Below are 15708 nucleotides of genomic sequence, written 5' to 3' on the forward strand. Positions count from 1 at the left end.
AGTGTCTACAAAGTTTGTTCAAATAAAAGCCCTGGGGTTTAAACTGGCCCTGCTCCAGGGGCCTATATACAGGTGAGCGACCTCAGGGCCATCATGGCCCTCTTGTTCAAATTATAGCCCTGGGGTCAAAATTGGCCCCGCCCAGGGGGTCATTGATTTTCAGTCACTTATAATGTACATATAGTAAAAACTTAAAATCTTTTTGCCTGAAGGTACAAGGCTTAGAGCTTTGATATTTTGTATATAATATCATCTATGGGTCCTCTACCAAAGTTGTTTAAATTAAGCCTCCTAGTGTTAAAATTGCCCTGCCCCATAGGTGATAGTTTTCCTTATATATGTGTATAATAAAAACTTGAAAAATCTTCTTCTCTGAATTGACAAAACCTAGAGGTTAGATATTTGGCATGAGACTTTGTGTAGTGAACCTCTACCAAGATTGTTCAAATTATAGCACTGGGGTCAAAATTGGCCCCTGCCCTGGGGGTCATTGATTTTCACTATGTACATATAGTAAAATTTTTTAAAAAATCTTATTGTCTGAAGGACAAGGTACAAGGCTTAGGTTCAAGGCTTAGAGCTTTGATGTTTGCTTTATATTATCATCCATAGGTCCACTACCAAAGTTGTTCAAATTTTGCCCCTGGTGTCAAAATTGGCCCTTGCCGGGGGGCATTGATTTTCATTATGTACACATAGTAAAAACAGAAACTTAAACAAATGTTTTCTGAATTGGAGAAAGCTACAGCTTAGATATTTGACATGAAATGTTGTTTGGTGGACCTGTATCAAGATTGTTTGAATAAAACCCTTGGGTCAAAATTTTGCCTTGCCCAAGGGGACAGTGACCTACTTTCTTGTCCTTTGATGTACAGCCATGCAATTCGGACAATGTGCACATTATTGTTTATAAAAATGAACTTTGATATCAGGTGACCTAGATTTTGATGATGTGACCTACTTTTTTGTCCTTTAATATGCAGCTATGAAATTTGAACCATGTGCACAGATTAAGATGTAAAGTGAACTTTGATATCAGCTGGCCTAGATTTTGACAAAGTTTCTTACTGTGTTGTCCTTTGATGTAGTCATGAAATTTAGGCTGTGTGAAATATGACCTCCACCACCAAATTCACTAGACTCTACTGCATTGATAGATTCCTACTCTGATCTTTTATTTATAGATTTAATCACTAATCTAATAACAAGTAGAGATTTTGATGCTAAAGCATCAAGTCGCCTGATAGAAATATGATTGTATTATCATAAATAAAAGAAAATATCATTTTAATGGTTCGCGTATAAAGAAAAGAGGAACAATAAGTTGAGTAATGTTTATTCATAAACATGTTTTCATTTACTTGCCACAGCTGAGAGTTTTATGCAATAAATTTATGTTATGTTATAATAAAACATCATATTTGAAACAAACTTGCTTAGTAATTTTGTCAAGAAACTGTTATCAGTATTAAATAAGCAAGTATTGTTTGGCAATATTTACCCGAGACTCAATAATTTTCGGGAGCTGTTTCGTTTGCTTACATAACTTATTATGATTAATGTTAACGATTTTATTGTAAGTATAATTACATGTATAATTATATCAATTAATACTGCTCGATGGCCTAGTGGTAAGTATGACGAAGTTGTAACCTACATGTAGGAGGCGCATTTAGTTCGAATTTCGGACAAATCCTGTGTGTAGTTTTCATAAATTGTTTTTTATTATATCTTTTAACTTTATGAAACATAAATTGATAAATCGTGTGTTTTATTTCAACAACTTTTTTATTTCATAATTTTGATAAACGGTCAAGTTTTGCAAAATACAAAAAGTATTATAAAAGAAAACATAAAAAATCACTTTATCGAACCTACAGTCTTCAATTTGAAACTAACTTAAAACCTAACACCTTGACATCGAGGCTAGTAAAGCAAGTGATATGATTATAATTCTACTTGTTATTCTACTTAATACATATACTGTTGTACGTATGGTTTTCTTCAGCATACGATAATTACCGACAAATTATTACCGATCATAGAATATTTGCAAAGTGACTATGAAAATATATATGCTTAATTATTGCATAAAACAATGCAAAAGACTACTGTAAAAGTGGTGTCTGCATAAAAAAATTATTCTAATGCACTATCGAAAAAATATATTATTTAGCTGAAATCAATATTCCTGCCGTTACATACGATAAAGTTAACGTTTAATTGCCTTTCAGTGCAATAAACTATCATCAACACAAAGATGGTTTATTAGTTTTCTCTTTGTATCGAATACGATTCTGGCCCCTACTGTCATACCGAGATTTTTCATACAAAATTACTTTGATTTGCACTTTATCAGCTGCCAACCATTCACAAGTTACCTGTATGTCTGTCTTATCAGCCATTTGTTACTATTAATAGATTTTATAACAATAACATACAACGTGTAGTCACGTGATTCTGATAATAAATAAGATAAAAAAAATAGAATAGGTCTCATAAGATACAAACAATCAGATAATTTAAAAGTGTCATTTCAAATATCATGCATGATTTATTTATAATAAAATAGCAATGCTTGACACTTTAAAAAAGTAAAAGCATCCCTAAATTCAATGACTGGTCCATAGGGATACGTCATTAATTCATTTTATAAAAATTGTAATGTTGCTTTTTACGATGTCAATATTTGAATATTTCATTTCATTGAGCAACATTATTGTATGTTTGAATTTTTGAGATTACTGAAAACAATCGTAGTCTTTAATTGTTCAGTAATTGTTATGCTTTTATTTACAGAAATTAATGCCTTCTCCTACCATAGGTATAATATTAAACTGTTACAAATATAGTCGCCGGTTTCTACCGGCGACTAATAAGAATAAGATAGGTCAAGGATCTATGCATTATGGCAATCTTCATATGTATAGAAACAAAAAAAATCTGTTCCTACATTACTATTTAGTGTTGTATTAATGCGGTGGCATAGCATTTTTCACAAATGCAATCATGTTTCTATTTAAATTTTTTTTAAAGCCTCCAGATTCATGCTAATTTTCATGAAAATTTTGAAAATGTATTTGAATGTGTAATATTGTGAAGTAACCAAACGGAACCAATTTACACATTATCAATGACACTTACAAACCATGTAAATTACCAAAAACTGGTCAAAATATGCATAATAAGCCTTTAGTTATAAATACTGAAAAATCAGTCATTAAGCGCACACATAATATGTAAAATATTACTTGAATCTTTTTACTTTTCCTTACATTTTAGTTCATTTTTCTCCAGTTTGACTGTATTGAAATATTTTGACTCATCTAAAGGCATGCAGCTTTAATATATTGATATTATATTACATGAATTACAAGCAAGTCAATGCGACTAGCCCCTTTGCTCTATAACATAAGATAGACAAAACCACTTTCGCGCCTATTCATAAATTAAGTTTGCCGAACCAGTAGTTCAACAAAACCACATAAATTACGGATAAATCTATGCGTTTTATGTCAAATCACAGAATGATACTGGCTGAATTTTACCATTGAAAAACAAAATAAAACATTTTAAATTTTGCAGACACATGGATTTTAAGGAAAAATTGCGTTTTTTGAAAAACAAAATAATGAAAAGTTTCTTAGTCAGAACTGTCTCACTAATCTGATGATTCACAGCCAGGAAAGAGTAAGAAGTTCTACCCTTCTGTCAATCAAACAAAACTGAAAACTGTGGAGTAGCATCTTAAAAGAGTGATGGTCAAACTTTTACTGATCCTAAAATGAAGGCAGACATACTAAATAAACAATTTGAGTCTGTCTTCGTTCTTCCACCCCCAACTGTTAGCCTTTTGATACCATCTCTCGAATGGTACAATCTCTGGACCAAAGTGATAAATTTTATGTTTTACACATCAAATTTATCTTGTGGAGCAATGGATAGTTTAATAAAGTGACAAGTACTTCTTCTTGTTTTGTTTTTATCAAAGTGCCATATTTATAGCTTCATTTTGACCATTTTAATAGCTGAAGAATGTTCAATTTTAAGACAATGGCAGCCTAATTTCATTTTTGAAATTATGTATTATTGGAAATTTACCACTTTACTAATGTAGATTTGTGGAATAAATCAGAACAATTAGCATACATTATGAACCCTTCTTTCAAGAAAATATGAGGGTAATTTTACTGTATTTTTGTTTTGTTTTATGAACTGTCAACATTGACTAGTTAGTTTCTTGATTTATCATTTTGTTCAACAAATAAGATAAATCAACTTGAACACCACTAAATATATTTCTTCTACTGTTCTCAATATGCAATTGATTCCATTATCAATGTTGAAAAGGGATAATCAAATTTTGGTTGACATAAGTATAGCTGCTTGTGATTGTGTTGTATTTAAAAAGGTCAATGAATACTACAGTACTGTTACATGACATGAAAATAAATGAAAAATTTGTTTGCTTTGTTCTATGTAATAGTAGAAAACTTTTATTAAATTAATGCTTCTACTTTCAATATAAATGATCTCCTATTTCTTTAGTTATTCATACTCTATAAATGACTTGGTTTAATAATGGAGGAAAGGGTCAACTTTGTTTTACTAATCAAGCACCCCAGTGAGTTCATGGCAGCCATTTTCAAAGGTAACATGTTGACAAGTTTTAAGTAGGTCAAAATGGACACAATACCCGCCTCTACAATCAAGAACTTTACTAAGTTAAAAAAATTTAACATCCTAAAGATAATTACATTTAACTGAAATTATTGTTCGAGAGATGGTACAACGAGGCTAAGTCTATCATAGTCATGCAAACAATTGCTCACTCCACAAAACAATCTAAAAATGCCAAATGTCAACATAACAGAGGATGGAGTAAAGAAACTAAGGCCTTACAGGTCTAAATCCAAGCAAAGCCTCTGGCCAAGACCAGCTGTCCCCAAGGTTATTGAAAGAACTTCATACTAAAATTGCCCGAGTTCTCACACACATCTTCCAAATTTACCTTAAAAACTGGTACTGTCCCTCATGACTGGAAGCATGCCGTCATTGGGCCTGTTTATAAGAAAGGCCCAAAATGTAAGCCAAGAAACTACAGGCCTATCTCATTAACATGCATTGCCTCTGAGCTAATGGAGCATATAATTGTCTCCAATATCATGTCTTTTTATGATAAGCCTGATCTGCTCAGCTATTTCCAACATGGTTTCAGGTCAAAACAATGTCATAGTTGTGAAACCCAGCTTTTCAGTTTCTGACAATTTAGAGTAAGGCCAACAGACCGATGTCATTGTCATAGACTTCAGCAAAGCATTTAATAAAGCTGAGCATCACAAACTTCTCTTTAAACTACACTGGCTAGGTGTTAGCTCAGAGGTCACAAAGTGACATGGTGAGCTTTTGTGATCGCTTTTCGTCCGGCGTCCGTCTGTAAACTTTTTACTTTAAATGACATCTCATAAACCGCTAAGCCAATTTCATCCAAACTTCACAGGAATGTTTCTTTGGTAGTCAACTTTTAAAATTGTTCAAAAAATTTAATTCCAAGCAGAACTCTGGTTGCCATGGCAACCGAAAGAAAAAACTTAAAATATTTTCTTTTAGAAAATCGAAAGAGCTAGAGCTTAAATATTTGGCATGAAACATCATCTAGTCAGTGTCTACCAAGTTTGTACAAATAAATGCCCTGGGGTCAAAATTGGCCCCCTCCTGGGGGTCATTGATTTTCCTTATTTGTATGTAGTAAAAACTTAAAAAATCTCCTTTTCTAAACCCAAATAGCTAGAGCTTAGATATTAGGCATGAAACATCTTCTATTGCTTGTCCACCAAGTTTGTTCAAATAAAAACCCTGGGGTAAAAATTAGCCCCTCCCCAGGGGGGCATTGATTTTCCTTATTTGTATATAGTAAAAACTTTAAAAAAATCTTCTGTTAAAAAACCAAAATTGCCAGAGCTTAGATATAAAGCATGAAACATCTTCTAGTGGGTGTCTACCAAGTTTGTTAAAATAAAAGCCCTGGGTTAAAAATTGGCCCCGCCCAAGGGGTCATTGTTTTTCACTTTATGTATAAAGTAAAAACTTAAAAAACCTTCTTTTAAAAACCCCAAAGAGCTAGAGCTAAGATATTTAGCATGAAACATCTTCTAGTGAGTGTCTACCAAGTTTGTTCAAATAAGAGCCGTGGGGTCAAAATTGGCCACTCCCAGGGGGGGGGGGTCATTGTTTTTCCTTATATGTTTGTAGTAAAAAACTTTAAAAATCTTCATATAAAAATCCCAAAAGCTAGAACTTAGATATTTATCATGAAACATCTTCTAATGGGTGTCTACCAAGTTTCTTCAAATAAAAGCTCCTGATTTAAAATTGGCCTTGGCCCAGGGGTCTATATACAGGTGAGCAATTTCAGGGCCATCATGACCCTCTTGTTATTTTTAAAGTTTGTCCGGACTACTCATCTTATACCAATTATGCAATTTTAATGAAATTTTACAGGATTTATTGGTACCTCAAGTACTTGTGCATATATCACGGTTTTGTGGTTGAATGATTTTTGGTTGAGTTATGGCCCTTGAATAAAAAATGCGTATATCATCGGATACCACAGCTGATTTACATGTAATGAAGCCATTGGTAAAATGAAACAATTTGCGTTGATATACAGCAGCAGGTGCGTAAAATATTGACCAATTAAATCATGTTTAACAAACTTATATTTGTCAGTTGCGAAGGTAAATACTATAAGTAACAGTAAATTTACTATGCCTTTTGCTGGAAACAATTCACATTTTTATATGCCCGAAAGGGCATATTATGTTATACCCCCTGGCGTCCGTCCGTCCGTCCGTCTGTTAGCAATTTGGTTTCCGGAGCATAACTTAAGTTCCATTTGACCCACAATGTTCAAACTTCATAGGATGATTGTCCATATTGGGTAGAAGATCCCTATTGATTTTGGGGTCAAAAGGTCAAAGGTCAAGGTCACTATAACCTTGATACTGAAAACAGTTTCTGTCCGTTAGCAACTTGTCCGTTAGCAATTTGGTTTCCGGAGCATAACTTAAGTTCCATTTGGCCCACAATGTTCAAACTTCATAGGATGATTGTCCATATTAGGTAGAAGATCCCTATTGATTTTGGGGTCAAAAGGTCAAAGGTCAAGGTCACTATTACCTTGATACTGTTTTCCGTCCGTTAGCAATTTGGTTTCCGGAGCATAACTTAAGTTCCATTTGGCCCACAAAGTTCAAACTTCATAGGATGATTGTCCATGTTGGGTAGAAGACCCCTATTGATTTTGGGGTCAAAAGGTCAAAGGTCAAGGTCACTATTACCTTTAAACTGAAAACAGTTTCCGGAGCATAACTTAAGTTCCATTTGACCCACAATGTTCAAACTTCATAGGATGATTGTCCATATTGGGTACAAGACCCCTATTGATTTTGGGGTCGTCCGTCCTTCTGTTAGCAATTTGGTTTCCGGAGCATAACTTAAGTTCCATTTGACCCACAATGTTTAAACTTCATAGGATGATTGTCCATATTGGGAAGAAGATCCCTATTGATTTTAGGGTCAAAAGGTCAAAGGTCAAGGTCACTATAACCTTGATACTGAAAACAGTTTCTGTCCGTTAGCAATTTGTCCGTTAGCAATTTGGTTTCCGGAGCATAACTTAAGTTCCATTTGGCCCACAATGTTCAAACTTCATAGGATGATTGTCCATATTGGGTAGAAGACCCCTATTGATTTTGGGGTCAAAAGGTCAAGGTCACTATTACCTTGATACTGAAAAAAGTTTCCGTCCGTTAGCAATTTGTCCGTTAGCAATTTGGTTTCTGGAGCATAACTTAAGTTCCGTTTGGCCCACAATGTTCAAACTTCATAGGAGGATTGTCCATATTGGGTAGACGACCCCTATTGATTTTGGGGTCAAAAGGTCAAAGGTCAAGGTCACTATTACCTTAAAACTAAAAACAGTTTCCGGAGCATAACTTAAGTTCCATTTGACCCACAATGTTCAAACTTCATAGGATGATTGTCCATATTGGGTACAAAACCCCTATTGATTTTGGGGTCAAAAGGTCAAGGTCACTATTACCTTGATACTGAAAACAGTTTCCGTCCGTTAGCAATTTGTCTGTTAGCAATTTGGTTTCCGGAGCATAACTTAAGTTCCATTTGGCCCACAATGTTCAAACTTCATAGGATGATTGTCCATATTGGGTAGAAGACCCCTATTGATTTTGGGGTCAAATAGGCAAAGGTCAAGGTTACTTTTACCTTGATACTGAAAACAGTTTCCGAAGCATAACTTAAGTTCCATTTGACCAACAATGTTCAAACTTCATTGGATGATTTCCATATTGGGAGGAAGACCCCTATTGATTTTGGGGTCAAAAGGTCAAGGTCTCCTTAAAATTGAAAACAGTTTCTGGAGCATAACTGAAGTTCCATTTGTCCCACAATATTCAAACTCCTTAGGATGATTGTCCATATAAGGTAGGAGACCCCTATTGATTTTAGGGTCACAAGGTCAAAGGTTAAGGTCATTATTAATAACTTAAGTATTAATCAACCTACATCTGTAAAATTTTATAGGATGAACAGCTAATTCCCATGTCTTACAAATGCTTCATCCTTACTAAAAAAAAACACTTTCGGGCATATAATGCTCCGCCTAGCGGTGCTCTTGTTAATATTGAACTTTTCTCAGCTGATTTTAATTGGTTGCTGTTATTTTGTCTGTAATATCGAACATCATGTAGAAGAGAGTTTTGGTTGGTTTTAATTGCCTCATGAGATTGTGAGGCAACCATTGAAATAGCTGTCTTTGACACAACTGGATTTCGGCCAAAAATCCCATGGCTGATAAAAGTTAATGGTTTGACCGTGTGTATCTGACGATGGCTACACAGTAGCTGCAACATGCAAATGGCTATCATGAGGTGACACAGTGATCACTGATCACTATTTTTTGTACTGTAAGGTTTCTTTTATAGTCTTCAATGTCTTTAACTTCAGTACTATCAGTGTATATATTGAAACTTACTATGTTGATACTTTTTGATGAGATTTATCTGTGACATTCATTTTCAGGTCAAATGGTCAAGGTCACTGGTACCTGTAAAAGCAAAATATGAAATTGACCAATAAAGAGCATTTGACCTTAGCACTTTGTAGAGGCACCCTGTCAAAAGGTCATCTGTGATCTGTAACAGGAAAACTTAATGCTAGAAAACGGGTCTAAAAACATCAACATATTGTCAACAGTTATTAAATTTGCATACAAGTAAAATAATATGCAATTTCCATGAGATAATTGTGACCTAACAGTTGTTAAGTTTCACTTGAGACAGATATAAACACCCCTATTTTCATACTTGTTAACATATGGCGAGTAGGACTGCTTGATGCAGGTATAATTAGTCCCCTACCGGTTTAACCGGAGGGGACTTTAGGTTTACACTCCGTCCGTCTGTTCGTCCGTCTGCACGTCTGTCCGTCCGTCCGTCAGTCCGTCCGTCCACAAAACTGGATCCTGCGATAACACAAAAAGTACTAAAAATATTTTTATGAAACTTGATAAATGGATAGATGGCAGTATGGAGATTATGCACGTCTTTTTCTTTTGTTCCTATGTTGAAAATTCTGGTTGCTATGGCAACAAATAGTCTGAAAATATTGCAAATTTAACACATAAACTGGATCCAGTGATAACGCAAAAAGTACTGAAAATATTTTTATGAAACTTGAAATATGGGTAGATGGCAGTCTGGAGATTATGCACATCTTTTTCTTTTCTTCCTATGTTGAAAATTCTGGTTGCTATGGCAACAAATAGCCTGAATTTCAAGATTTCTGATTTAATTTTTCAGCTTTTTCACTATAAGTTCTTTATTTCTTAAGGTGTTTACTTCAAACTTTAAATATAAGTTTCTGGTCATCAACCACATCATATGTGACAAGGTTTACAACTCTAGCACAAAAATTATCAGTATTACCTCCCTTGAACTTAGAATTTTTATGAAAAAAAAATGTTGTCTTTTTTAAATAACTTCTTTATTTCCTAATGTATCTACTTCAAACTTCATATATATGTTTCTTATTATCACTCAACATTTTTGAGAAGGTTAAATACTCTAGCAAGACTATTTCCAGAATTATGTCCCCCTTGAACTTAGATTTTTTTGAGAAATTGATATTTTTTACTCCAACATCTTCATTCCTTATAGGATTTACTTTAAAATCCCACATCGTAAGGTTGTATAAACATAATTTCCTTACTAGGCAGGGAAACTTAACACATTACTGTGATATAGACAAACTTAGAACTCAAAAGATTTAAGTTCATTCATGTCATTCATTCACTGGTAAAATTGAATGGCCAATGGCCCATCAGAATGTTGCTGGGGTTCTAACCGGTAGGGGACTTATGGATTGCTTGCAGTACTAGTATGATAATTGCTTGTTTACTATATTATTATCAGTTTTAAACCGGATTAGGCCATCCTTAAAAAAATGTTTGTTTGCAGTAACCCGACCCAGAATTTTCAAGGTTGGTAGGTAGGTCGATTTTTTTTTTTTTTTTTTTTTTTTTTTATTATTGAACTGTACTCCCAAATAAACATGGAATTTCAAAATGCTGGACAATTTATGCTTTGATAATCTGGTAACAATTAATAAATTGATAAATGAATTCTAATTAAATAATACATGCATTTTATTTCTTCTTTTAACCTTTAAAAGAACAAAAACAAAGCACAAGGCATAATTTTCTGATTAAAAAAAAAATAAATTATTATCCAGACCATGAAAAAAACTTTTGAGTAGGGGCAAATTTTGTGAGTGGATGGCCTTATCAAGATATTTTCTTCTTTTTTGTCTCCTTTTATAGACATAATTTTCTATGATATAATGTGCAGCAGTTGATTGCCAGATACCAAGCGCACAACTTTTCTACCCACAACCAAGGGATCTACTTGCAACCAAGTATGTGTATAATTTAAGTCAATATTTACAAAATAAAATGTTACAACATTAATCATAATGTTCTTGTCAAAATGAAATGATATGTATTAAATTGTTATTTCAGAGAATTAACATTATTGAATACAAATTGTGAAACAGAACAGTGTGTGGAACTACAGAGTGTATTTTCACATCGTTTGGAAAAGGGGATATTGTATCCAGATGTTGGTACTGTTATAACATGTGATTTGAGGTAAACTTTTAGTAAATAACAAGTCTATTGATTTATGTTGATACAAGGGTTGTTCAAAAAGTAATAGGACTGCAGTTTTACTGTTCACAATGCACAATTTTACAAGAGAAAAACTTTGGAAGATATCCTCTATATACAGAGAAAAAGATCAATAAAATATGTTTACAAATAACAATTCTGTGACAATTTAAAATGACAAGGGATATGTGACCCAGGACCCGGTACACACATACAATATATGATGTACATGACCCGGGACCCGGTGCACACATACAATATATGATGTTCTTGATGTCGTAAAATAAAAAAAAAATGTCTGAAAGTATTCTCCTTAGTGCTCTACGTGTCTGAATCATGTAACTATGACCAGACCTCATTTGTGGAGATGAAGCGGTCACATTCTCGTTCCAATCTCAGAAAATATTGCTTGATAAGTTTGCTGCTCTCTGCTTTTCTTATTTATTTAGTAATTTCAACAGGACTTACGATGTTAATGAAAAAGCGATTTATAGTATAAATTTAGACCATCATTGTACGTTCTTTAAAGAATATGGTTTATATATGTAGGTATAATAACAATATTTATCAATTGAAAAGTACCTTAAAATTCCAATTTAACGCTCCCATCCTAATTAATGCCGCCAACCACTTTTGAAAATCTCATGTATAATTTAAACAAAGAAAATAAAAGAAACTCTCTTACTAGTTTGGCGATTTATGGTGTATCCACTATCATTCCATTTATGAAAAATATATGTATCTATGAATCAAAACTTAAACACTTTAAAGTTCACTAAAAACAGAGTGTAGTCAACTTGAAAACAGTAACTGTTAAAAAACACAAAAACGGTAAACATACCGTATTTACAGTACACACCCTACCAATAAAGCTTTGCACCTGGACAACTACACAGATCTGGAAGTGGGCCTGTTGACACCTCCTAAATTAGGAGAGTAGCATTGATTGTCGGCAAGATCAAAGGTGTCAACTGCAAGCAGGATCTCGGGGAATTTTTTGGAGGAAAATTAGAGAGAGCTCGTGGTGTAGATCAAAGGTATTATGGGTTGACAGAATGATGATGTGTTTGTGGATTTTTTTACATCATTTAAAGAGAGTGATTTTTTTTTTTTTTTTTTTTTTTTTTTTTTTTATTAAACGCCCCCCTTTTGAAAAATGTTCGGGAGTTTACAGTATCTTTTTCAACAAGAACAGGCTATTATTTATTAAAAGAAAATCAGGGAAAAAAATACTTATAATTACTGTTTATCATTATTATATTGATTTATTGATAACACTTATGTCTAGTTAAATAAAATAAAATAGTGTTTAAAACAAATATCACATATTTAATTATTTTTATGCCCCGCCATATAATGGCATATAGTGTTACCCTGTTCCGTCCTTCCGTCATTTTGTCATTCCGTCATCATCAGTTTCCGTTCATTATCTTATTAACGGTTGCACACATTCAACTCAAATTTGACATATGGATAAGTCACGAGAAAATACAGGTCAAGTTCGAATTTGGTCATGGTTCGATGATTTTTGGCAGAGTTATGCCCCTTTTACTTTGAAATTAATATGAAATTTTCAGTTTCCGTTCATTATCTTCCCGAGGGTACAACACATTCAACTCAAACTTATGGAAACGTCAAAGGAATGTGCAGGTCAAGTTCAAATTTGGTCATGGTTCAATGATTTTTGGCAGAGTTATGCCCCTTTCACTTTGAAAATAATAAGAAATTTTCAGTTTCCGTTTCTTATCTCCCCAACAGTATTACACATTCAACTCAAATTTGACATATGGATTCGCAATTGAATGCGCAGGCCAAGTTCGAATTTGGTTATGGTTCATTGATTTTTGGCAGAGTAATGCCCCTTTCTCTTTGAAAAAAATATGAAATTTACAGTTTCTGTTCATTATCTACCCAACAGTAGATTATCTATTCAACTCAAATTTGACATATGGTTATGTCAAAGGAATGAGCAGGTCAAGTTGAAATTTGGTCATGGTCGATGATTTTTTGGCAGAGTTATGTCCCTTTCAGTTTGAAAATAATATGAAATTTTCAGTTTCCGTTCATTATTTTCTCTAGGGTATTACACATTCAACTTAAATTTGACATATGGATACGTCAAAGAAATGCGGAGGTCAAGTTTGAATTTTGTCATGGTTTGATGATTTTTGGCAGAGTTATGCCCCTTTTACTTTGAAAAAAGGATATTTTCAGTTCCCATTCATTATTTCCCCAACAGTTGTACATATTCAACTCACATTTAAGATATGGATATGTCATAAGAATGCATTGGTCAATTTCGAATTTGGTCATGGTTTGATGATAGCTGACAGAGTTATCCCTCTTGAACTTTGAAAAAAAATCAGAAATTTTTAGTTTCTGTTCATTATCTCTCCAATGGTTGTACACATTCAACTCAAATTTAACATTTAAGTTTGAATTTGGTCGTGGTTCAATGATTTTGAACAAACTTATCTTTCCTGAATGTTGGAAAAATTTTGAATTTTCAGTTTCAGCACTCATACTTTTGTGGAAATGTATGTAGCCATTATTTTGGCTACAAATAATGCAATATGCAATTTACAAAAGGTTAAGACTGAATAATTTCAGTGCCTTCAACATTGTATAAAAATGATTTGTGTTAACATTGAAAAGTTTTAAGGGCTTTGAACTTAAAATGAAAGAAATAATTTTTGCAAACAAATTTGGAACTAAATATTATAACATCTGAAATTTTGGCTGCATGCGGGGGCATCCATGGCATGATGACACATTTCTAGTCTTAGAACTGAATCAGTAGACCTGATGCAGACATCAAACATGCCAGACAGTTCGCGGACTGTTTACCGTCGATCCTTTTGTAGCACTTTTTCAATTGACATCAATTTCCAGCTATCATCCACGCCCTTTCCTGTTTGTGATCTCGTATTTGCTGTCTTTGAATCGCTTGCACAAGCTGAAAACAAGTATCCTGATGGCCGGTTAATTGTACTGTGTTAATTCAATATTTTCATATGTATCTGAAGAAGTATCACCAATTTGTTGGCAAAATTTAACAACCACAAAAATTTTCAGTTTTTAACAAACGTTAAAGTTATGCCCACTCCTGTTTAAAACTTGATAATTTAGCTATTTTATATCTGAATGATGTCAAATTTGGACATAATGTCACTTAAATATAGTAATGTTGGGGGAATATATGGAAGAATAGAAAATTAGTTATACCCCCACAAACGAAGTTTAGGGGGGTATATAGGAGTCAGCTTGTCGGTCGGTATACATCATGTTTCCAGACGACAACTAGAGTTTGGAATGAGGTATTGTAATCAAACTTGATATATAGCAACGTCATGTGCAGACCCCGATTGGTATGGCATTTGGACCCCCTTTGGGGTCAAGGTTACCGTTACTAAACATAGAAAAATGGTTTCGGGACAATTACTAGAGTTAGGAATAAGATATTGTAATCAAACTTGGTGTGTAGCAAGCTTATATGAAGACCTCGGTAAGGATTGCAATTAATTGAAATGATTCTTTGTACACAGTTGATACTTCATTTACTATAGGCTGAGTTCTGTTTTGAACATTTTACGATCGCTGTACATATAAAAATAGTTTAAATTGCATGGAATTTGAAGATGCAAGACTCTTAGTCCTATTACTTTTTGAACCGCCTTGTATTCTAAGAAAAATATAATTGATGTTAAAAATTCAGGGTGTCCGTTTGATCCGAGACCTCTGGTCTTTACATGTGAAAATTCTGAAATGCACTTGTTTGACCTGTTATAAAATCAGCTTGTGTGTAATTTTTGACCTGTGATAATTTCCAATGGATGCATGGAAACTCTACTGTTTGTCAATCATTATGGCCAACACAAGAATTTTAAATTGACAAAGCAATTAGCCCGGCTTACAGGTACAGTATCCACATTAAAGAGGTTTAAGCCATATTACTGATGGGTACACTGGCGTTTTGCATCTGATAGAAGTAAAACTGAAAATTTTCTGCTAATCAATATACACGGCATATGATGAGTACATAATAACTTTCATTAATTGGTAAACAATGTTATGTTGGCGTGCCGATTTGTCACACTTTCGTATGAAGATTGATCTGCTGAAATTGTAAATTTACCGGTCAGTAGGAATGGACGTTTAAAGAATTTTTTGCAGGTGGCTAATTTTAGCCTACTTTATTGTTAATTATCGACGCCTTTCATTAAGTATTGTAAAATCTTCTATTTTCAATCCAAAATATTATGCAACTGTTGTGGTTATTATCCCCCGCCGAAAAGGCGGCGGGGGATATAGTAATAGTCTCCGTCCGTCCGACCTTCCGTCCGTCCGTCCTTTCGTCCGACATTTTTGTCCGGAGCATATCTCTAAATTTCTTTGGGTTATCAACTTGAAACTTCATAGGTGGATAGACTTCATTGAGGAGGAGTGCAGTGCACAAGAATGAT

General features: G+C 33.8%; 1 protein-coding gene across 1 annotated transcript in view; it reads left to right on the forward strand.

Annotated features, from left to right (window-relative positions):
• Nucleotides 1–15708, forward strand: part of LOC132749482 (protein Wnt-10a-like) — a 119881-nt gene that overhangs the window by 16712 nt on the left and 87461 nt on the right. Inside the window, exon 2 of the mRNA XM_060739230.1 lies at nucleotides 11099–11227. Within this exon, the coding sequence (XP_060595213.1) occupies nucleotides 11099–11227 (129 nt within the window). The remainder of the gene's footprint in view (nucleotides 1–11098; nucleotides 11228–15708) is intronic.

This window comes from Ruditapes philippinarum, unplaced genomic scaffold (assembly GCF_026571515.1).
Source record: "Ruditapes philippinarum isolate M1 unplaced genomic scaffold, ASM2657151v2 ctg575_1_1_1_1, whole genome shotgun sequence".
NCBI classification, from domain to species: domain Eukaryota; kingdom Metazoa; phylum Mollusca; class Bivalvia; order Venerida; family Veneridae; genus Ruditapes; species Ruditapes philippinarum.